General features: G+C 38.0%; 1 protein-coding gene across 2 annotated transcripts in view; it reads left to right on the top strand.

Annotated features, from left to right (window-relative positions):
* Window positions 1–25,106, top strand: part of LOC121383612 (furin-like protease kpc-1) — a 187,387-nt gene that overhangs the window by 104,349 nt on the left and 57,932 nt on the right. For both annotated transcript variants that reach the window (XM_041513706.1, XM_041513711.1), the window contains exons 5-7: window positions 9,726–9,802; window positions 10,622–10,710; window positions 18,453–18,625. In XM_041513706.1, the coding sequence (XP_041369640.1) occupies window positions 9,726–9,802; window positions 10,622–10,710; window positions 18,453–18,625 (339 nt within the window). The remainder of the gene's footprint in view (window positions 1–9,725; window positions 9,803–10,621; window positions 10,711–18,452; window positions 18,626–25,106) is intronic.

The following is a 25,106-nucleotide window of genomic DNA, read 5'->3' as shown; positions in this document are numbered from 1 at the left end:
GTAAAGGTCGATAAATAGTTTTATCTAATTTGTTAATGCCATTAATGTTAGCTCCCACTGGGAGGGGGTGAATAGTCTTATTCAGCTTACTGTGCTAGCACAACAACTATGTTATACGACCCTGAGTCATAACTTCCACTGCAGAATTGTCTCCTCTTGCCAGATGTACAGTATAACCTCGATATAATGTTTACTAATGTACCAATGCAATTTTGGCATTATATCATATTTTGGTCAGAAAACCACTGTTACTGGAAATAATGGACACAAATACTGGACAGCTGGCCACAAATGCCCATAAGTAAACGTTGCTTTTCAATTTTTGGCCTAATTTAATCAACATTAGCTGATCTTAAATATCATAAAAATTAGAAAACCCACAAAAATAATACTTACTGATTCAAATATGAACTTTATTTTATGTATTTATAAAACATTTTAGTGACTATATGTGAGTAAAAATGATAAATTTGTACCCACTCAACGTGGTTTTTGTCAAAAATTAATCCAATAGTCTAAACGATAAACTGTTACTTTTGCGACCAATTCCAACCACGTTTTGTGAGAAGCTTCCTTGGCACATGAAGAAATATATTTGTGAATTTGGTCATTCTGACCTCCCGAGGAGCGAGCCTCAAAAGGGGGAAGTTTAGACAATTTTTACAAGTCTTCTCAGACCACTCAAGCTATTCCAATTCAATTTGGTTGGAAGCTTCGTTGGCACACGGAGAAACCAGTTTGTGAGTTTGGTCATTCTAACACACACACAAACACATGAACACACCCAAGTGACCTGAGGCGAGGGGCAAACTATTAAACTAATTTTTAAAAATCATTTACTCAAACTGCTTGACCAATTCCAAACAAATTTTGTGGGAAGCTTTCTTGGCATGTATAATTTTTTTTTTTTAAATCCTCAATTCGCTTGAAAAAATAACCACCAATATCCACCAATTTTGTTCCAATTTCGTTCCAGCCAATGTTCCACAACGGGTGTAACAAAGGCCATGGTACATGTATGTACTATCCTGTCTGTGGGATGGTGCATATAAAAGATCCCTTGCTGCTAATCGAAAAGAGTAGCCCATGAAGTGGCGACAGTGGGTTTCCTCTCTCTATAATTTGTATGATCCTTAACCATATGTCTGACACCATATAACCATAAATAAAATGTGTTGAGTGTGTCGTGAAATAAAATATTTCCTTCCTTCCAATTTTGCTGTGTGTGCATGCATGCATTACTGTACAACACAGTTTGTGCATGTGTGGGTCGCTTTGAACTCTGGCTATTGGCGTCTGTAAGGAGATGTAATCATTAGGCTAGGACAAAAATATGTATCTAGCTCTATCGCAGTATTTGCTATATCCAAATTACTGTTGTTTTATAGCTGCTTTACCAGCCATACTTAGGAGTATGTGTTGGTGAAATGTTGTCATTGAATATCTATAAAATTATTCATGATTTCCCAGTATGAGTCTATAGACCATATATTTTTACAAAGTGCTTTCATACTGTAGTATGCCACAATTTATTGTATATGGTAGGACTGAATTATCTAACATTCTCAATCGACAGCCTCAGTATTAATAGTTAGCTGACCGGCCTAGGTGATGTCGTGGTTAATCCATTGGACATAAGGTTGGTAGGTACTGGGTTCGCAGCCCGGTACCGGCTCCCACCCAGAGGAAGTTTTAATAAGTTAATGGGTAGGTGTAAGACCACTACACCGAATTCTCTCTCATTAACCACTAACAACCTACCTGTTATCCTGGACAGACAGCCCAGATAGCTGAGGTGTGTGTCCAGGACAGCTTGCTTGAACCTTAATTAACCAAAATATAACTGTCATGTATATAGCCAGTCCTCACATGATCACTTTGTATATAGTCATGCACTTCTGTGTTGTCATGTGATCACAAAGATGGCTGCACCCAGGAAGCCTTTTGTTATTGAATTCATCTTTGCTGCATTGTGAGTAAGGTAGTCAACTCGAAGTCAGTGCTTAAACTTTAAAGATCCTTGCAAAAGGAACATTGACTGAGTACAAAAATGCCAATTGGCAAATAAAAAAAGAAGCCATCAGAAGCATCAGAGACAGCTTTGTATTTTGTATTACAGACAATACTTTGCTTTATTATCTACATTTATATACATGTAATATGAGGTTACTGGCTGATATCTGTGTCTGTGACTTAATACACCATCTAGTGCGGGATGGTAAAACGCTTGCTTGATGCATGTCCAGTTTAGGATCAAGAATTGTCGGTGGGCCCGTTGAGCTATTTTTCGTTCTAGTCCGTGCATAATGACTGATATACCAAAGGCTATGGTATGTGCTATCCTGTCTGTGGAATGGTGCATATAAAAGATCCCTCGCTACTAATGGAAAAATTCCTGTCCTGGGCACAAGTACTGCCCTCAGCCGGCTCCTCCGTGCGCTACAACAGCTTGCTCTGAATGTGCACATTAAACAATTGCCCCAATCCCAATGGAAACATGCAGCGGGTTTTCTCTCTAAGACTATATGTCAAAATTACTAAATGTTTGACATCCAGTAGCCGATGATTAATAAAATCAATGTGCTCTAGAGTATCCCTCCCCTATTACATGAGTTAATACACTCAATTATCACACGGGTTTATGACATGGATATCATGGGCAAGTTATAGGATAAATGAATGTTCATGTCAATATGTGGTAAAAATTATTGTAGTCATTATTTTAAAACATGCATGGGGATGAACATGTATAAATGTAACAATCATTGATTCTGAACAAGCTTAGTGTATGCAAGACATTTAATTCCACATAATTATTGCTATAATACATGCACAGGGGTACAGAAATGGAAAATATTTAACTAGTCCACCAGACCAGAACTAACTAAATTTAACTAACCCACCAGAATTTCTACTAATCTGCCAGTCTATAGAACAATATATTATTAACAATATTATAATATACAGGGTCTTGCCCTTCAAATGAAATATATAGATATATTGACAAAACATTATTAATAGCACTTGGTAAGTAATCAACATCATGTGTCAAACTAAATTTTAAAAAGACAGATAGACCGTAGGGCTGGTAGTTAATATTTCTAACTGCATGAATAAGAAATTGAGTGAGTGGATGGATGGATGGATGGATGGATGGATGAATTAATGGACGAATTAATGGATGGATGGATGAATTAATGGATGGGTCATTAATAGCACTTGGTAAGTAATCAACATCATGTGTCAAACAAAATTTAAAAAAGACAGATAGACCGTAGGGCTGGTATTGCATTTTTTAAATCGTCAGTACGAATTTGTACTCACATTTGGCAAGCGGGCGAGTACTTTCTGCAGCCCTGTTGTATGTATTAATATTTCTAACTGCGTGAATAAGAGATTGAGTGAGTGGATGGATGGATGGATGGATGGATGGATGAATTAATGGATGGGTCATTTCATATTTTTCTTTTCAATGTTTCCTTGTGCAGTCCTGAAGCCTCTGCATTTGTTTCCATAAAATTGATTTATTTCCTGCACTCGGCAATGGTTGCGTAAATTCTGTGTAGCGTCACACACAACTGGGTTAAATTCCCCAGTAACCCTTTTGGCAGCATTGCTATTGATTTTCCCTTCAAATTGCCGCAGTTGTAATTCACTGGAATTTGTAGAAATCTCGAAGGATTCTGAACAAGTCAAGGTAAAACGGTCATTCTAGTGCCGGACGTGCCGTTTCCTCCCAATAAATTTGTGAACTCATTTCAAATAAATAAATTCCAATTATTTGATGTGAATAATTGCATTTTGTTCAATACCTGCGAGTCTTGTTTGCATGACTTGACACAGATATGGAGCCGGCCGGCCGGCCGGCAGTTTAGCATGATATAAAAAAGAGAAATCTGACTACATGAACATGTGTACGTGTACTTGCAGGTTTTCTCGTGTTTCTTGTCAGTTGGTGCATGGTGTTATAGCCATGAGTTGTAAGACTGATCTCTCACATGATTCACTCATGGGTCCATTCTGGTTTTTCCCATTCCAATCAAAAAAAAATATGTGACTATATGGACATGTGTACTTGTACTTACAGGTTTTCTTATGTTTCTTGTCAGTTGCTGCCTGGTGCTACAGTCATAAGTTGTAAGACTGATCCTTCACACAATTTTTCCTATTCCAACCAGTATTTCATGGCAGGTATATGAATAAGACTGGTACATGTAGGTGCTGTACAGGTTCTCATCCCAATTCCGGTTTCCATCCAGAACCAAGTTTTCTTGGCAGAGTAAGGAGATGGCCGACCACTACATTGTAGAGCTGGTCGGTATTGAAATTTCAGATTCAGTATTGATATCGGTATTTTGGGGGTGATTCACCCTCGGTATCGGTACGGTATTCGGTATTGACACGACAGTGCTTGAACCTTAATTGGTTATAAGCACGAAAATAAGTTGAAATGAAAGGATATTCAGAAATGCATTTCAAATTATTTAACCTATAATCCATCCCATCCTGCTACCAAAATATGTTTTGGAAATAATTTGAGTTTGGTTTGACGTCAAAAGAAAAGTAAAAGTGTTTTGCATATAACAAATATATACTATTTTTGTGTGCAATTCAGAAAACAATTGGCTCAAAAGTAAATAACATGTAGTTAATTTCATAGTATGAAAAAATGTGTTTTCTGTAGGACACACTATAATTAAAGGTTAACAGTTACCTGGTTTTGAGGTAAAATATTTTGAGGTCAGCATGTTGGTACTGAATTTGGGCATGATTGGTTTTGGTCATACATGTTTGGGGCACCACATTTATCACCTTGACTTTGGTGCAGTCTAAAACCCTGACCAAAACTGAACAATTTACCCACCGTTCAGATACAGCCCATATAGTTGAGGTGTGTGCTTGGGACAGTCAGCTTAATTAATTAATCATCAGCTATTGGATGTCAAACATTTGGTAATTCTGACTTGTTGTCATCAGAGGAAACCCACTATATTTCCTAATGCTACATTTTTTTCCTAATGCAGCAAGTGATCTTTTATAGGCACTTTCCCACAGACAAGAAAGCACATATCACAGCCTTTGACCAGTTGTGGTGCACTGGTTGGAAATAGAAAAAAAATTCATTCAGTTGAATGAATCCACCAAGGTGGTTTGATCCTTCAATGCAAGCACCTCAAGTGAGCACTCAACCGACTGAGCTAATGTATGCTGCTGTTGCTGGTTGAAACATATAACTTCTTGCTTAGAATAATCGTTTCCGTGAATGTATTCAGTGTGTTATTGGTAGTTCTAATGTACATGCAAATTTTTCATGGTGGTTGATGGTTGATGTGTCTGCCAGAATTTGAATTGTACTGGAGGGTTTTTTCAGTCCTTTTTGGAGGGGTCAGGATGTTTTCTTGATAATGAATGTAAGATAAGAATGTATAATTTTTTTTACAAGAGATAAAACAGTTTTGTATTGAGGAGTGCTGAATGAATTTGTAACGAACCGGAAGGGACCATGATAGTTAATAATAGCAGTAATTCATTGTACACATTTGTACAAGTTGGTTTTGATTATACACGGAGACAAAACGGGACTTTACGATCAGTTTGTTCTATGGATCAGTTTGTTCTATGGATCAGTTTGTTCTATGTATCAGTTTGTTCTATGTAATGATCATTATAAATGTACTTTACTGTAATTATGTACACAGAAATAAACTTCATCTGACTATGGTAAATGTTAATTAAGCAATTAATATTTCATGCAATTAAATTCTACAAATGATTCTTCATTTGTCCGCTATCCTGAAAATTTCTTAAAATTTTATGACTTTAAGTCTTGAATAACTTGAATACTATTACCTTTAAGTGACTATGTAAGATACATGTCAAGGAAAATGTAATGGTATATTGGGTCTAACAGGAACAAGACCTGAATAAGTTAATAACATTTAGGAAATACACCATATGGTGTTTTTAGATTTCTGTCTATTATTGTCTATTTGATGCCCACAGATGTCAATTTTTGACTGAAGGTATGTTTTCTGAGGTCCAAACATACCAAGAGTAATGTGTGACTTTGAAATGAAACAGTTTGAACTGTCACTGACAGAGTGTGAGTTAATTTGTAACTTTGCAAGTCCGACAGAAGATGCCAGAGCTAAACTACAGATAAGTGAAAAAGGAAAGGTAACTGTCAAACATTTAACTGTCCAAGATAATAAGGATCAGCTGCTGTTAATTACAGAATATCTCTGAGAAGTGCAGGAATTATTAACAAAAACAAACAAGAGATGAAGAGAAACCTGTGAACAACAGATAAATAAACGTTTTTAAGCTATAATTATAAACCTGACAAACATCAGTGTGTAAATGTTGTACCGTGTATGCTATGCTGGAAATAATCACAGAAAGTATTTGTGTGGCTTTGTAGATGCAGGGTTCGAACTTAACAACATTTGCCATCGCTGATATATAAATTACCGTAGGTAGAGAGTATCGCTGATGGCACTTTTGTACCATCGGTAAAGCTCCTCAACAGTGGAAAAATTTGTACAATTATCTGCCAATATTTAGCATTTGCACATTTGAAATATGTCTACATACAATCTTTCAGTCATTTTTATTTGCTGCAAATGTCACTTTAAAAAAAATTGCCATAGACAGGCTAAAAATTGCCGTCAGTGGACAGTTTCACCAAAGGCAGTTCTTTACAACATTGTTGTGGGAGCCCTGTAAATGGTGAATTTATTGGTTGACGTCACAGATATTTTGACGAATAAAAATAAATCAATGATGTTTTAAATGTTCTTGCAGTGGAGGTATTTTTAAAGTTTAGCTTCCATACCACGACATTAAAAGCTGATAAAAGGAAGGAAAGAAATGTTTTATTTAATGACGCACTCAACACATTTTATTGTACAGTTATATGGCATCAGTGCTGATAAAAGATGAACTGTGAATGCTTGTAAAAAGGTATTTCCCAGCACATGCTTTGTATAATGAGATTAGAATCCCAAGACATTTTCACATTTCCACGATGGGTTTACACTTCTATTAAATACTACAATCAGGGTTTGAAACTTGCCAAAAAATATGTTGGCCCCAAAATTATAATGCATGTTGGCAAATTATGGTAAGCGAACTATGAGTAAGATTTTAATGTGGAATACAAATATTAACAGTGGCTCATATGTTATAGCTCTAAAAAAGATAATATTATTTGGGTGACTAACACCATTATTTTTCAATATTTAAATTGCTCATACAGGACATTGGTCGCTTTTCGTGACCTGGTCAAAGGCCGTTTCAAGCCCTGACAATTTAATGGATTCATTTTAAGTTCTGATTGTTTATTTTTCAAATGAACTGATTGAGACGTATTTGATTTCATGTACTGTAACTGTAAAATGTAAAACATTTTCTCACTAGTATCATATTATTTTGTTGTTATTACTTGAATGCAATTTGTGATGTTCATAGTGTATACTGGTATTGGCTAGGGCACTGCAGGGTTGGGAACAAAACCCAAGCAAATTGGTCTACCAAGGATGTTAATCCTCTGAGTCCTATATACAGGACCTTTTACACTTTAGGTGAGCACTACAACTTATCCCTGGTGTGTGTTGAGAAGATGTATCACAAATGTTTGGGTATAAGTGTATAGCTGATATTAGAAGTGGGGAGTCGACCCATCAAACCTTGAAGAGTTTGATCAGCTTAGACAACCACATTTGAAAGAGTGATGCCCCCTACTGAGACTCTCTGGCACAGTGTGTGGAAACTCACAGCTCTTTGAAGTTTAGTCTCTACAAAATCTCCCTTATGTCTGCTAATGGGGACTGACAGGAGCGAAAACATTTTGACACTTTCGAGATGGGTTGTTGGTGTGATGTGGGTGGCAACACAGATGAATCCTTTTGATGTCATTCTGTCCAATCATATACTGTTGTGAAAAACAGCACAGTGCTCTTTTCTTCATGCTACAAGAGATTAATTTTAGGTAATTCTTCTATAAGTGTTTTCATTTGTTGGAATATATTCTAGTATAAACAAATCTGTTGTTATCTTGAAATTGTAATATTGTGAAACTGGATACCTGTTTATTCATAATCATATAAAATTGGGATTGGTACATGTTTATGAAACCTAATAGCTGATGCTGGGGTGTCGGTACACGTTTGTTTGTTTCTTCGTTTGTTTGTTCGCCCGTGCGTTCGTTCGTTTGTTTGTTCATTCTTTGGTTGGTTGGTTGGTTGGTTGGTTCGTTGGTTCGTTCGTTCGTTCGTTCATTCATTGTTTATGAAAATACCACAGTGTTTTGAATTTAAAAATAATCTGTTACGTTGACAGTACACTGTAATATTATATACCTCGTACACCTTATTTAAATTATTTTCATTAGTTTTACTTTATATGGTTCTAACAGCAAAATAAATGATAACTGAAAAATAAATAGATTAAGGCAAAAAACCCAACAAAAAACCCAGATTTGATGCGGCAATGTAGCTTCTTCTTTTCTTTCTTGTTTTGATTGCACGGAAAAGGTGGATATATTTACGGTCTTTATGTCCTCCTCATCTGCCTTGGTCCATCCTCCGTCCATGGCTGTGGTGCCCTGTCCTTTGCCGTGGTACCTTAAATATTTTCCTGTACACATTCCATATAGCCAAAGCAATTTTTATTACTTCGACTTTGGCCAGAAATGTTTTTAAAACAGTACAAGACATGCTACTCATTTACAACAGGACCTTTTTTGGAGAGAAATTAAAGATGGTTAATGGTCCAAGTCAGCATATAGACCTTGCTTTATTAAATGACCCAATACATACAGGCATTGAAATAAGTCGAGAACGGCCGTTCAGGTTACCACATGTAAAAAAAGTCTAGAACGGTGTTTCGTTCTCGACAAAAATTTCAACGAACTGTAGTTTCGTTTCCGAATGTAAACCAGGCAATGCATTCCAGACTTCAGCATTTCATTTTCTCATAAGGAATTGCATCGATGTTCGCACACTTGTGCAAATTCAAGCAATTATAGTCATTCCGAGTTTAAGCAGTGTCCACTAGATGAATTTACTTTTGCATTTCGTTTTCGTGTACAAAATTGCACCGATGTTCGTGTGCACATGTGCAGTTGCAAAGAAATTTTGGCAATCTGCGTTTCCATTTACTTCCAGATTTCGTTTCTTGTACCAATGTTAGCACGCACTGATACAATTTCAGAACATCTGCGTTAAAAGTAGTAGTAACAGGAATTAAACTTTCATATAGTTGTGGTAACCTATATTTTGTGGTAACCTGTAAATGGGTTACCAGACACAATGCTTATTTCGATGCCTGTACATATTTCCATTAGTATTAAGGGATTTGTTATATGCACCATCCCACAGACAAGATAGTGCTACCATGGCCTTTGATATACCAGTCGTGGTGCACGTGGCAGGAACGAAAAATAGCTGACTGGGATCGATCCCAGAACGACCACACATCAAGCGAGTGCTTTACCACTGGGTTTACAATTCTAATAAATACCAGAGCTATGAAAAGCCCACTTGTGGAAGATGATCATCAGGAGGTTGGAAGAACACCCTAGAGGATTTCTAGAGGAGAAACAGACATGCAGCCACCACATAGCACAGTTTTACTGGATAAAATTAAAACATTTCTGTGATAACAATTTCAAGGAATTGAGTTTGTTTGATGTTATATAAGTGTTTCTTGTTTGTATATTTCAGGATGAACAAGCCAGCTATGATGTCAATGGTCATGACCCAGATCCGCAACCACGTTATGATTATTCCAATGAAAACCGGTAAGTTACGATTATCCCGATGAAAATCAGTAAGTTATGATTATTCTGATGTAAACCAGTAAGATATGATTATTCCAATGAAAACCAGTAAGATATGATTATTCCAATGTAAACTGGTACGATATGATTATTCCAATGTAAACTGGTACGATATGATTATTTCAATGTAAACTGGTACAATATGATTATTCCAATGTAAACCAGTAAGATATGATTATTCCAATGTAAACTGGTACGATATGATTATTCCAATGTAAACTAGTAAGATATGATTATTCCAATGTAAACTGGTAAGATATGATTATTCCATTGTAAACTGGTAAGATATGATTATTCCAATGTAAACTGGTAAGATATGATTATTCCAGTGTAAACTGGTAAGATGTGATTATTGCAATTTAAACTGGTAAGATATGATTATTCCAATGTAAACTGGTAAGTTGTGATTATTGCAGTGTAAACTGGTAAAATATAATTATTCCAATTGCAGAAACTGAGTTTCTAACAAAATATCAATTATTACATGTAATTTTGTTGCCAAATTAAAATAAAATTTGCCAATTGTTTTTAAAATTCGCGATTGGCGAATTTTGCGAGTGCCAGAGCTAGCCCTGTTACACTACACCTATCCATTGAGTCGTTAAAACTAGCTCTGGGTGGGAGCCGGTACCGGGTTGCGAACCCAGTACCTGCCAGCCTTATGTTCAGTGGCTTAGCCACGACACCGCCGAGACCGGTGTTGAAACCGAAACTGTATTGCTGCAGGTAGTGACTGTGTATTTGTTGCCTATTTGTATGGTTTGTGTATGTTTGTTGCAGTCACGGGACGCGGTGCGCTGGAGAGGTGGCTGCCCAGGCTGATAACTCTGTGTGCAGTGTCGGAGTCGCGTACGAGGCTCGAATTGGAGGTCAGTTCACTTTATTTACTGCGCAGTTGGTGTGGGATCGATCCTCATCAGTGGGCCCATTGGGCTATTTCTCATTCCAGCCAGTGTACCATGACTGGCATATCAAAGGCTGTGGTATGTACCACCCTGTCTGTGGGATGGTGCATATAAAAGATCCCTTGCTGCTAATCGAAAAGAGTAGCCCATGAAGTGGTGACAGCGGGTTTCCTCTCTCAGTATCTATGTGGTCCTTAACCATATGTCTGATACCATATAACCATAAATAAAATGTGTTGAGTGCGTCGTTAAATAAAACTTTTCTTTTTCTTTCTTTATTTACTGGGGCCGAAAGCTATTTTAATACCTTTCACTGGGCTATTCTATATGTACGGTAGGCCTATATGACATTATTTGCCCCTGTTTTTAATGCTGTGACATCACATCTCAGCTTATTTAACTAGTACATTTTACTTGCATTTGAAAAGTTTCCCTGAAATTGGAATAGCAATGGGTAATACATTGAATATACAACGCACTACTCAGCATTATTGTTTATCTCACACCCATAATTTAACCCTATGTCAGAACTACAGTTCTGTATTCTATGTATATGTTTGACCACATCTCTTGTTTGTGTTAGAGACCCTGGATTTGATGAGAGGCAACCTGGAACATTCCTTTCACTTCATTTGAACTTATTTCAGGGCTTCTAGATTATGGTAGCCCCACTCCCATGGCTAGTGATATTCAGTGTTGGGCTAGTAAATAATTACTATAAGTAGCCAAATGGCTAGTAGAAAAAAAACCTTGTCAAATGTTGCTTTTACTTATTTTGTAAATATGAATATCCTGCCCCCTCTTTCCACCCCCAATCTAAGAATTATTAACCTCAATCTCCTCTTTAGATGACATATCCGATTATTACTATTAGTAAAACTGTATTTATTTAAAGTAGGGCTAGTGAATTTTTAATCATGGCTAGTAAATTTTTAAAATCACTGATCCCAAGGCTAAAATTCTAGAAGCCCTGCTTATTTTCATGCTTATATCCAATTTCGGTTCAAGCACACTGTCCTGGGCACTCATCCCAAGTATCTGGGCTGTCTGTCCAGGACAGTGTGTCAGTTGTTAGTGGTTAGGGAAAGAGAAGATGGTGTAGTGTGGTCGTACACCTACCCACTGAGTCATTAAAACTTGCTCTGTGTGGGAGCCGGTACTGGGCTACGAACCCTGCACCTACCAGCCTTATGTCCGATGGCTTAACCACTACACCATCCAGGCCGGTGGAATATTTTTTCTGAAATGTGAACAAACTCAGTCTGTGTGGGTGGTTTGATGTACATCTAATCAGAGTTGGCTCACCCATGTTTAGGATCTGATTGTGACCATTGTACTACTTTACGGTCATGTGAATGAATAAATGAATGTTTAATGACACCCCAGTACGAAAAATACATTGGCTATTGGGTGTCAAACTATGGTAATGCAAAAAAATAAAGTGATGATCAACATCAATATAAAAATTCCAGATTTAACCAAAAACAGTGTAAAGAATGGTACAAAAATACAAATATCACAGATAGATACTGACTTTTACTCAAAATTTCAATTGGGATTTGTGCTGTATTGGCCATTCTCAAAGAGAATGTTACACCCCTGCACCATGGTGAGGTTACAGCAAGCGCAGGGGTTATGGTCATGTGAAGTCACAATGTTAATTTTGACAGTTTTCAACTGAGGTACATGTGTTCGGACCTATTAGTAATACCAGCGAACATTTCGTTTTTCAAAATCTTGATTAGCGATATTTCTAGTCCATTGAAAATTGATTAGCAACTCCCCGGCTAGGTCAAAGTTCGAGGTGCACTGAACTTTTGATGGAGAACTTAATACCACAAGTCCTGTGATTGGTTATAAATGTGAGTGTGTTGGTTGTAAAAAAAAATAATAGTTTCATCTGGGCTAAAAATGTATGCAATTTTATTTCATCTAGTACCACTGTGTCAAGTAGCCTTGTGCTTGGAACATGTATGGGGTACATGTAAAAAAAAAGTACTCAAATTTTGTTTGAAACTAGGGGTGTTGTAAAAACATCTGGTTATACCGAAAATGAGCCATGAAAGGTACCATTTTCTGCAGTTAATACTTTGAGGTAGGGGTTGTAGTACTGATATTTATGGGTCATAGTTTGGTTGATATATTGCATATAGTGTTTTTAAGCACAAATGTTAACATGGTCGCCTATGGGATTTTATTTGGATATAGTACAACCTATATTAATGTTTTCAGATTGTATAGCGATACTGAACAAAATGTTACCTGAATACTACAGAGTGAAAGGTTGTTATCTCTTCATTTTGTGGGGGGTTTTCAGATTTGTATAAGGTACCGTGAATGTATCTTAATTACTATATGTTTTAGAACAATAATAAGTCAAACTTCAGTTATCAGTATATCATTTGTTTTAATTAAGAATATGTTTATTAAAAAAATTGTATTTATAAACTGTTTACTGGTGTGAACATATTGTCATTCTTTATTGTCATCACATGTTGTCAGTGGGCATACTTGTACTACAAACTTTTGGTAATTCTAACACGTCTTCAGACGAAAACCACTATACATTTTCCATTAGTAGCAAGATATTTTGATATGCACTTTCCCCACAAACAGGACAGCACATATCATATGGCCTTTGTCTATACCAGTCGTGGGACAAAAAATAATAAGATACATTTTGTTAAATTATTAAAGCATATTCAAGTAAACATTTTATAACAAGATGTTAACATATTTATAACCATTGGCTAATTACTGGTACAGATTGTTATAAACTTACATTTGACTTTGAGAGGTGTCAAAAATAATGCTAAACACATGTTTTATAGCTCTTTTGAAAGGTGTTTTATAGCTCTTTTGAAAGGTATTCTAAAGCTTAACATGATAGGAATGGTTTCATATTAAATTTCAAAAATAATATTTTATCCCCCCCCCCCCCCCCCCCCCCCCCGTCTACTTGTAGAAAAGAAAGTGATCAACTTACAACTATTAGGAATTTCAGATTTTCTTCCACCCTTCTTGAACAGTATTCCATTAAAAAACCCAAAATGACAGATGGCAAAAAAAAACCCACATGCTTTTTGTCCTAGGAGATCTCAGAATGGTTACAATCTGGTATGTGAAATCTATGCCAAATTGCCAATGCAATGTTTTGGGTTTTTTACAATTTCTGTCTGGACAGGGGGGGCATGTGCCCCCCCCCCCCCCCATTTTTTTTTAGATATTTTGCTTTTTATTTGCATTATAATAGTGTAAAAGTGTGTAAATATAAAAGTGTGCCCACCCCACTTTTTGGCACCTTCCTACGCCACTGTACAGTGTACAGTTTTTGTAGCACCTTCCGAACAGTTTGCTGCACTAGAAATTTTGTCCTCAAGCCATTCTAGTAGCTCCAACGGTTGGTGTAAATGGTATGGGTGTGTGGAAAAATATTACTATAATTTGGATAATCCGGTTCAGAGAACCGTTGCACATGTGTTTGTTCAGGTGAGTGTTGGGGGTTCTCTTAACCCTGGCAGATGAGCATCAGCATGAAGTGTTTTTAATGAAATTATCAGCCTTTTGTTGGAGGATTTGTCATATGTAAGGGACCACCTGAATGGAGTGTAATGAAGTTATTTTCTTTAGTTAGAGAATTGTTCCTAACAGACCACACACACACACACATATACACACGCATACATACATTGCGGTGGCTTGGATCTCCTGTCAGGTATCATGTTCCACTTACTATTGTTGTGTTGAGGCCATTATGTGTGTATGTTAATTGATTTTCTCTGAAATTTAATACATGTACATGAATGACAGGCTTCAAGCTGGGATATCATAATATAAAGCACCTTTGTTTATTGTTAGTTCTTTTCTTCTTCTAGGAGAAAGAATAGGATACTAATAAAATACTTCTATTCTTTTTTTTCTTGTTACATTTTTGTTGGTAATTTATTCAATTTTGTAATTTTTTTGTCGGTAATTTGTAAAGTAGCTCAGCATTAAGATTGTATGTTTGCTGATATTGTAGCACGTTTCTGACTGACAGAGCATTATTATGACTAAACCTTTTTACATGTGAAATCAATTTTCTTGTTTAGAATATCAGTGTCTGTATATATACACACGTATGAAGTGTTTTTGATAGTGTGAATGTTTCTGGAAGCTGAAACTAGATTTTACTTCCCAATAATTCATACGTGTACTTACCAAAACATTATATACTACTCAAAAGAATTTAAGGGTCAGACGATATTTTCGACATTATTTTCTGAATGTCAATTATATTAGCTAGACCGTAATGTCACGCATGGTATTGTTCCATTTTGACGAAAGTGGGTCTAAGCAACCCATCAATGAATTAAAATCCACTGTCATTGACACTGTCGACTAGTTCTAATGGCGAAAACATGCTTACATTTGCACGTAAATTAGGGCGAAAGCGAAAGGTCTGCTAAGTGCCCATAACTTGCTTTTTCACAAAGCGCTTCATTTGCACGCTTTGCACGTGTATTCCATGTTCCTAATGCTGAATTTCCGTATAATTGGAGCTTGCGTTCGTGTACAGTGCACACTCCAAATTCGACAATGGTACGACTTCAACTGACTATCGAAGATCGAGGAAGGGCTATTGCTTAGGTTCAGGATGGCAATACGCAAAGAAATGTTGCTCTGAGACTTGGTGTCAGTCAGAGTGTCGTTGGAACGAATCTCTGTTCGAAATCGTCCATGTTTGGGAAGACCCCGAAGTACTACAAATAGAGATGACCGCTACATCACCAATATGGCTCTACGTCAACGCACAACCACTGCACGCCGATTACGTGACAATCTGCGGACTGCGACTGGAACTCGAGTGTCTGATCAAACCATACGCAATCGTCTGAGAGCCAATAATCTACGCTGCCGTCGCCAGGCTGTTCGACCACTACTCCTACCATGTCACAGAACGGCCAGACGTCACTGGTGCACACTTCATCTGCGGTGGCAACGTGTTCAGTGGGGTCGAGTGATGTTCACTGATGAGTCCAGGTTTAGTCTCCAGTTCAACGACGGTTGGCTTCGTGTCTACAGACGTCCTGGGGAGCGCTTCGCTGACGTTAACGTTAGACAACGTCACCGGTTCGGTGGTGGCAGCGTCATGGTGTGGGGAGGCATCTCTATCCACCACAGGACCCCCCTCTATGTGGTGGATGGCAATCTGAATGGAATCCGCTATCTGAATGAGATTATCCAGCCGTTGGTTCTCCCAGGCTTTCAGCAGATTGGCGGCGGGGCAGTTCTGCAGGATGACAATGCCAGACCCCACCGCGCCAGGGTGGTAACGGACTTTCTCAGACAACAAGGTATCTCCAGGATGGATTGGCCAGCATATTCGCCTGACTTGGCCCCAATAGAGATTGCCTGGGACGAATTAGGCAGGAGAGTTCGGGATAACCATGCCCCTCCGGCCAACCTTCATAATCTGGGTCAACTTCTTATGGCAGTGTGGCGGGCCATTCCCCAAGAGTTCTTCAGACGTCTGATCAACAGCATGAGGCAACGATGTGTCGAGTGTATTCGCGCCAGGGGTGGATTCACACACTATTAAACGAATGTTATAATGTGTAAAATCCATGTTTGATGACCTTCAACTTTGACAGCATGTCATGTGACTTTGTTGTATACAGTGACGTTTATTTGTGGGTTTTTTGTAAATATGGAACAATAAATAAAAAATTTGGTGTAGTTTACATCATCAATCTAATACACTCTGAAACTTATTTGGTTATAAATTTTTGACCCTTAAATTCTTTTGAGTAGTATATTAGGAAGTAAAATGATATTTTACATACATGTATGTACGCGTGCGCGCGCACACACACACACACACACGTGCGCGCACGCGTGCACACATAACACACACACTCACTCACTCACTCACTCACATACCCACATGCACACACACACACATGCACACACACACACACACCGACACCCACACACACTCACACTCACATACACACACACACACACACACACACATGTGCGCACACATGCTCACTCACTCACTCACTCACACACACACACACACACACACTCACTCACTCACTCACTCACTCACACACACACTCACACATTTTAATATGAATAAATGTTGAACATGTAAATCTCTCTTTAAAAAAATTATAACTGCATGTGCCCCAAAAACCTACAAATAGAATTCAAATTTTAATGAGAGGAGTGCACCTATATTGGTATAAGATTGGCTTTTGTGATTTTATGCCAGGAATCAAGAATAGGCTGTGGTCTCTAGTTTGAGTTGATTTTTTTGTTGTTGCTATCAGTGCCTTTGTTTATTTTTTTTTTCATTCACAATCTTTTTCTAGGATTAAACGAGAACTGATCTGTTAAACACTGTAACATAAACCTCCCATCCTTATAAAAACCAAACACAGATAACTTCTTTTTTTTTCTTTTCTTTTTTTATCACATCAGTAAACACTTCGCTTGAAAGCAAAAGATATTTTCAGTGTGGTGTGTTTGAGTGCATATAGTGTTCACTATTTGTTTGGGAGAACATCTAAAGCAACATATAGATCTTGGTAATGTTGATTTTTGATGATTTTGTTTATACTAATTTGATTTGTCTTGAAAGTAGTATATAAAGTCTATTACCAAAGCAAAATGTTGTCATTATTTCCCCCCTGATCCACTGTGTATCGTGTGGTACTATGATAGGGCGGAATTTAGCTCGGTCAGTTAAGTGCTCACCTGAGGTGCTTGCGTCGCAGGATCGAATCACCTCGGTGGATCCATTCAACTGATTGAGTTTTTTCTCATTCCAACCAGTATGCCACAACTGATCAAATGCTGTGCGATGCTTTCCTGTATGTACGAAAGTGCATATAAAAGATCTCTTGCTGCTAATGGAAAAATGTAGCAGGTTTTCTCTGTGTCAGAATTACCAAATTACCAATAGCTCTAGTGGTGTCGTTAATCAAAACAAACTTTCTGGTACTATGAAAATGTTACACATTGGTTTGTAACTGTGTGAGTAAGATTCTACATTGTTCCTTCTAATCTGAAATGCAATGCGACAAAGCAGTTACCATATTCCAAGTCATACCTCTGTACAAGACAGTCTCAAAAGGAGTTGTGATGAGGTTGTAGCTTCTCCAATGGCTGACCTCAATCCAAGTCAATTTTCCTGTATATACTCGACAAATGACCACCTCTTATAATGGAACATTAACATTTATTCACTCTCATTCAACTGACAATAATCACATACATCATTCCAGACTCCATTGATTTCACATGAAGGTTTGCGTAACCGTTTCACAGCTTATGATGGACTCAATATCTGAGCAAGGCTCTTTACACTAGCTACAGTAAAACCCCTCTAAACCGGACACCCTCGGGGCCAAGTAAAATGTCCAGTTTTATAGAGGTATTCGGTCTAGAGAGATTAAGTTCTTTACTGATTTTTAAAAAAGGACTGTGAAAGATGTCTGGTTTCGAGGGAATTCCGGTTTACAGAGAGTCTGGTTTTAAGAGGTTTCACTGTACATGTGTATATATAAGCTGCATGCTGATTAAACAGGCTGTACTCAGATTATGTAAATCCATTATGGCCATCAAAATACTTGGTAAGAGGTTTTAATTTTTGTTAAAAAACCCCAAAACCCCAATTCATTGAAAGCTGTATTTTAACGAAGTGTTTGAACTTGTAGGTGTTCGGATGTTGGATGGTGATGTGACTGACTCGGTGGAGGCCCAGTCGCTGAGTTTGAATCCTCAACACATTCACATCTACAGCGCCAGCTGGGGGCCCGATGATGATGGACGCACAGTTGATGGACCAGCAACACTGGCCAGGAAAGCCTTCTACGACGGAATCACCAAGGTTTGTAATATGACAGAATCGCCAAGGTTTGTAATATGACAGAATCGCCAGTGTTTGTAATATGACAGAATCGCCAAGGTTTGTAATATGACAGAATCGCCAAGGTTTGTAATATGACAGAATCGCCAAGGTTTGTAATATGACAGAATCGCCAGTGTTTGTAATATGACAGAATCACCAAGGTTTGTAATATGACAGAATCACCAAGGTTTGTAATATGACAGAATCGCCAGTGTTTGTAATATGACAGAATCGCCAGTGTTTGTAATATGACAGAATCACCAAGGTTTGTAATATGACAGAATCGCCAGTGTTTGTAATATGACAGAATCGCCAGTGTTTGTAATATGACAGAATCGCCAGTGTTTGTAATATGGTGGAATCGCCAAGGTTTGTAATATGGTAGAATCACCAAGGTTTGTAATATGACGGAATCACCAAGGTTTGTAATGTGACGGAATCACCAAGGTTTGTAATATAACGGAATCACCAAGGTTTATAATGTGGTGGAATCACCAAGGTTTATAATGTGGTGGAATCAATAAAGTTTGTAATATGATGGAATCACTGGGGTTTGTAATATGACAGAATAACTAAGGTTTGTGGTGGAATCACCAACAGGGTTTCTGCCAGATGGTAAAACAGGTATGGTGCCATACCCAATTTTGTGTTTTGCAGATTTTATTATTTTCTTAACCCAAAACCTAATCCATTTTCTTTCTGGTGGAGCTCCCCCATACCCCCTGTTGACCGCAGTTGCATTCAGCACACACATTGTAAATATTCAATTCCATAGCACCATACCCAAAAGTATCTTTCTGGCAGAAACCCTGACCAAGGTTTGTAATATAATGGAATTACTTAGTTTATAATATGGTGGAATAGCTGAGATTTGTATTATGACACCCATTAAGGACAAAAGCGCAGTCCTAGGCATAAACCAGCTGTCTGTCCAGGACCCCGTTCCACGAAGCTATCTTAGCACTACTATCATCATAAATACCTACCATCGCAAACTTAATTTTTGTCTACCATCGCCAGCCCGTTCCATGATGCGGCACAGCTTACTATCATTGTAAATTACTGTGAAAATTTACAATAGGTACAAGGCAGTTGTAAGCCACTAACGTAGATGTCAAATGGCAGTTAGATGATGATTTGATAATTTTCTAAGAAAGATACTAACTTGTTGTGTCAAAATAGATCTAATACATCTCAAATACCTTTTATGAAACTCAGCGTTCCATGAAAAACATTCTAGGCCATATGACCTTCACACGAAAATACAGGAAATAACTCTCATGACTTATGCATTCGCTTAGCACATAAACTGACAAAGTTACTTCATGGATGTCCGATACCAATGAATAACTCCAATATGTTCCGAAAAGTCGGTAACCAATTTATTATTTAACTAATTCGCACTTCTTTGCAAAGAATATATTAATCAATAAAGGGGCACTTACGACTACCGCAAGGCTGCTTTGTGGAACGGCTGTAAAGTTTACGGTGCCAGTTGTAAAACTCACCTTAAGTCACTACAATTAAACCTTAGCTACAATTCTTTCGTGGAACGGGGCCCTGGTCAGTGTGGGTTGATGATTAGCTGTTAATTAGTGACAAAGGTCAGTGTATACCTTCTCACTGAACCATTGAAAATAACTTTGGCTACCACAATGTGAACCCAAAACCTAGCTACCATTTTAAATCATATGACGAGGCCATGCCGCGCGTTTCGTTTATAAACTGTGCACCAAGGTGGTTTGCAACTTTCTAACAAGTATTCACTTGTGTCGAGGGTTTCCTTGTTTCTCGTTCAGAAATGATCTCTGGCAGTACAAGAAAATATTGAAAATAAATATTTCAAATCACACACATATTGGCAGTAACTGCATGGAGTTGAGGCTTTCTTGTCATGCACACGCTTTCATTAACAGCAGCTTGTCGGCTTGTTTTACAAGAGAAAGGATTTTTAAGTGAACAATCTGGGCTGGATGTTTGAAGAATCTGAGATATCCACGCTAAGACAAACATGTGAAAATAATACCTTTAAGAGCATTAGGTGAATAAACACTTGGGGAGGAAAAATGTCCAAATGACTTCCATCCCTCGAAGCCAGTTTGGTTCATTCAAGAAATACAGTTGTATATTGAGTCGCCCGCATTTTTTCCCCCCGGATGACCTCACATTGTTGCCAGTTGACCCCCAGCGAGAAAGTGGGGGACACATGTTGACCATCTCTTGCTTGTGTACTGGCACCCCTTTTATTAAAACCACCTCTCTTGAAGCTGAGCGTTTTATTTCATTTCGACTAAATTTTCGTGCTTATATATATATATATATATATATATATATATATATATCCAATTAAGGTTCAAGCACGCTGTCCTGGCCACACACCGTAGCTATCTAGGCTGTCTAACCTGGACAGTGGGTTAGTTATTTAGTGGTTACTGGGAGAGAAAAGGGAGTAGTGGTCTTACACCTTCCCATTGAGTCATTAAAACTTCACCGAGGCCGGTTCGAGTGTTTTAGTGGGCTTTTTATTGACAAATGGTTGTTATTTTCAGCAGACATCCCCCCCCCCCCCCCCCCCCAATAGACCCAAGAATCCACATTTTGTCTGCAACACTCAAACAGGTTCTTTTTCAAGAGTTGCTCACCCCAGAACAAAAATCGAGAGTACAGGCCTGTATAATGCTTCTTTTAAATGTTTTGACTATTTGTAAAAATATACTCTTCAAAAAAAGTAGGGGAACTCTAATAAGAATTTACAAATGCCAAAATTGTAAGGTATATTAACTGTGGGGAATGGTTATATGATAATAGTGAATTAATTGGGCAAACATTACAACCGGTAGTTCAGGATTACAGTAGGTTTTATGACCACCAAAGATCTTGAAGGACGATTGGGGTCAGAAGTGAAAAAGAGTGACAGAGATAATGCTCCACAGTGATTAATGGACCTTCCTGGAAATTGTCAAAATCGAGAATGACACCCCATGCACTCGTTATTAAACAAACATTTTTTATTTCCTTTTGCTACAAAGTTTTCTGTTTGATAAAGTGGTTTTCAAGTGTATAGTATATTTTTCACTGGGAATGTATCTTTTATATTTGATGGGGTGATACATGTACTCAGAGTACAGTGTATTTTTTCACTGAGTTTGTATCATGTTATTAGTCCAACCGAAGGGGCTATAGGTTTCATCTCCATCCTTCTGTCTGTTTGTCTCTCCCACATATATTTTTTTCCGGATTTTTTTCACAATGCCTTGAGATATTAAGCTGAAATTTTATGTATAGCTTTCTCGTGTACTATTACAGAGTTATGGCCCTTCAACGTAGGAGATATGGAAATTTGTTTATCACACTTTTGGGGACAATGCATCCGGATATTTTTTGTATAGATTTATCATGTTTCGATTCAGATCAAGTTTTAACTTTTATGGCAATTTACCAATTTTTCACAGAGTTTTGGCCCTTTAATTTAGGAGATAAGAAAATTTGTTAGGCCTGGTAGGAGGAGACATGTATTGCTTTAGCGATATACTGAGAATGCTTGTTTAACAAGGCAATGCTCACATTTTACAGTGTATTTTTCACAGGGTGTATGTTATTTAACAAGGTAGTGCTTGCAGAGTACAGTGTTTTGTTTTTCACTGTATTTTGTTTAATGAGGTAGAGCCCACAGTGTACTGTGTATTTTGTCAAAGTACAGGGCTTCTAGATTATGGTAGCCCCACTCCCATGGCTAGTGATATTCAATATTGGGCTAGTAAATAACCACTATCGCCTTGCCCAACGGCTAGTCAAAATAAAGTTGTCAAATGCTGCATTTAAGTTGTATTTTGTAATTATGAATATCCTGTCCCCACCCCCTGAAATGTTTTTAAGCTCTTATCTCCTTTAGGTGCCATATCTGATTATTCCTAGTAATAAAATTATAGTTACTTAAAGTATGGCATGTGAGTTTTTGATCATGGCTAGTAATTTTTTTAAATCGCTCATCCCATAGCTAGTGGATTTTTATAACAGTTCTGGAATCCTCAAAAGTGTCTTATTATTTGATAGATGAAGGAAGGAAGAAAATGTTTTATTTAATGACGCACTCAACATATTTTATTTACGGTTATATGGCGTCGGACATGGTTAAGGACCACACAGATGTTGAGAGAGGAAACCCGCTGTCGCCACTTCATGGGCTACTCTTTTCGATTGGCAGCAAGGGATCTTTTATATGCACTGTCCCATATACAGGATAGCCAACACCATGACCTGATGGGCCCACCAACGGATATTTGATGGATGGGGTAGTGCTCACAGTGTACTGTGTATTTTTCAAAGCATCTTGTTGTTTGATGGATGAGGTAGTGCTCACAGTGTACACCTCAATGTTGGCAATTTGTCTACCACTGACAGCCAACTGGTGCATTTACCAGCACACAGGTGTTGTGGTATCAGTGAAGAAGAGGATGGGATATCCGCCACCCTGCTCTAAATCATGTCTGGTTCCTTGGTGCTACTTCGGAAATATGCTGCAATCTGGCTGATTTATACAGCGATAAACTGAAGGCACTTTAAAAAAGCTTTCTAGCTGTGATAAGTAGAAATCTATCCTTTATGTGTAATGGTAAATACAGGCGAAGAATGTGTGGTCGATTGTAAAGTATTTGCAACAAGCAGCCAGTTAGACATAATGACATCCGTATGAAGTATATGTCACAGGGGTTCATTAAGACAGGTGGCTGCTAAATGAAGGTCAGTTTCTTCTGTATTGGATGCTTTTTGAGACTAGTAAGGGACTATATACATGTAAGCTGCATGCTCTGATTATTATATATATATATACACACAAAGACAAGAAATGTATAAATCTGCCAAAACCTTAAAAGTGATATTCAGTGGAGTTGGGGATAGGGGTGCATAACAGTATAAAAGAAAGAAATATTTTATTTAACGACACACTCAACACATTTTATTTACGGTTATATGGCATCAGACATATGGTTAAGGACCATATAGATTTTGAGAGGAAACCCGCTGTCGCCTCTACATGGGCTGCTCTTTCCGATTAGCAGCAAGGGATCTTTTATTTTCACTTCCCACAGGCAGGATAGCACAAACCATGTCCTTTGTTGAACCAGTTATGGATCACTGGTCGGTGCAAGTGGTTTTACACTTACCCATTGAGCCTTGCGAAGCACTCACTCAGGGTTTGGAGTCGGTATCTGGATTAAAAATCCCATGCCTCAACTGGGACCCGAACCCAGTACCTACCAGCCTGTAGACTGATGGCCTAACCACGACGCCACTGAGGCCGGTACATAACAGTATAATTCACATTTTCTTACTACAGTGAAACCTCTCAAAACCTCTCAAAACCTCTCAAAACCGGACGTTAACCGGAATTCCCTCAAAACTGGACGTTTTTCATGGGCCCTTTTTAAATACCTGTTCAGAAGAGAACATCTGTAAACCGGATACCTCTTAAATCAGACTTTTTACTTGGTTTGGAGAGTGTCCGGTTTAGAGGAGTTTCACTATTTTTTATCAGTGGTATTTTCTGTAGTTGAGGTAGCTAGTATGTGACATGTTTAACTGTGGAATGCCTGTAATAGATGTGTGATGAGTAGTTAAAAGTTTGTTTTTGTTTAACGACACCACTAGACCACATTGATTTATTAATCATCGGCTACTGATGTCAAAAAACTGGCCTCGGTGGCGTCGTGGTTAGGCCATCGGTCAACAGGCTGGTAGGTACTGGGTTCGGATCCCAGTCGAGGCATGGGCTTTTTAATCAGATACCGACTCCAAACCCTGAGTGAGTGCTCCGCAAGGCTCAATGGGTAGGTGTAAATCACTTGCACCGACCAGTGATCCATAACTGGTTCAACAAAGGCCATGGTTTGTGCTATCCTGCCTGTGGGAAGCGCAAATAAAAGATCCCTTGCTGCTAATTGGAAGAGTAGCCCATGAAGTGGCGACAGCGGGTTTCCTCTCCAAATCTGTGTGGTCTTTAACCATATGTCTGACGCCATATAACCGTAAATACAATGTGTTGAGTGCGTCATTAAATAAAACATTTCTTTCTTTTTGATGTCAAACAGTTGATAATTTTGACATGGTCTGATTTAGTAGCAAGGGATCTTTTATATGCACCATCCCACAGACAAGATAACACAGGCCATGGTCTTTGATATACCAGTCGTGGTGCTTTGGTTGGAATGACAAATAGCCCAATCGGTCCACTGACGGGGATCAATCCTAGACCGACCACACATAAAGTGGACACTTTACCACTGTGGTATGTCCCACCCCTGTGTGATGATCAGACACTAAGGTTAATAGTCTGTGATAGAGAAGATATTGTACAGTGGCCTTATCAATTAGGAAGGATCCATAATCATGCCATGTTGAATTTAGTACCACCATATCTGGTGTCTTTTAAAAAAAAAAATTATCTTTAATAAAAATATGA

The sequence above is a fragment of the Gigantopelta aegis genome, chromosome 2, assembly GCF_016097555.1.
Source record: "Gigantopelta aegis isolate Gae_Host chromosome 2, Gae_host_genome, whole genome shotgun sequence".
NCBI lineage: Eukaryota > Metazoa > Mollusca > Gastropoda > Neomphalida > Peltospiridae > Gigantopelta > Gigantopelta aegis.
This window is presented reverse-complemented; position numbering and strand designations above follow the sequence as displayed.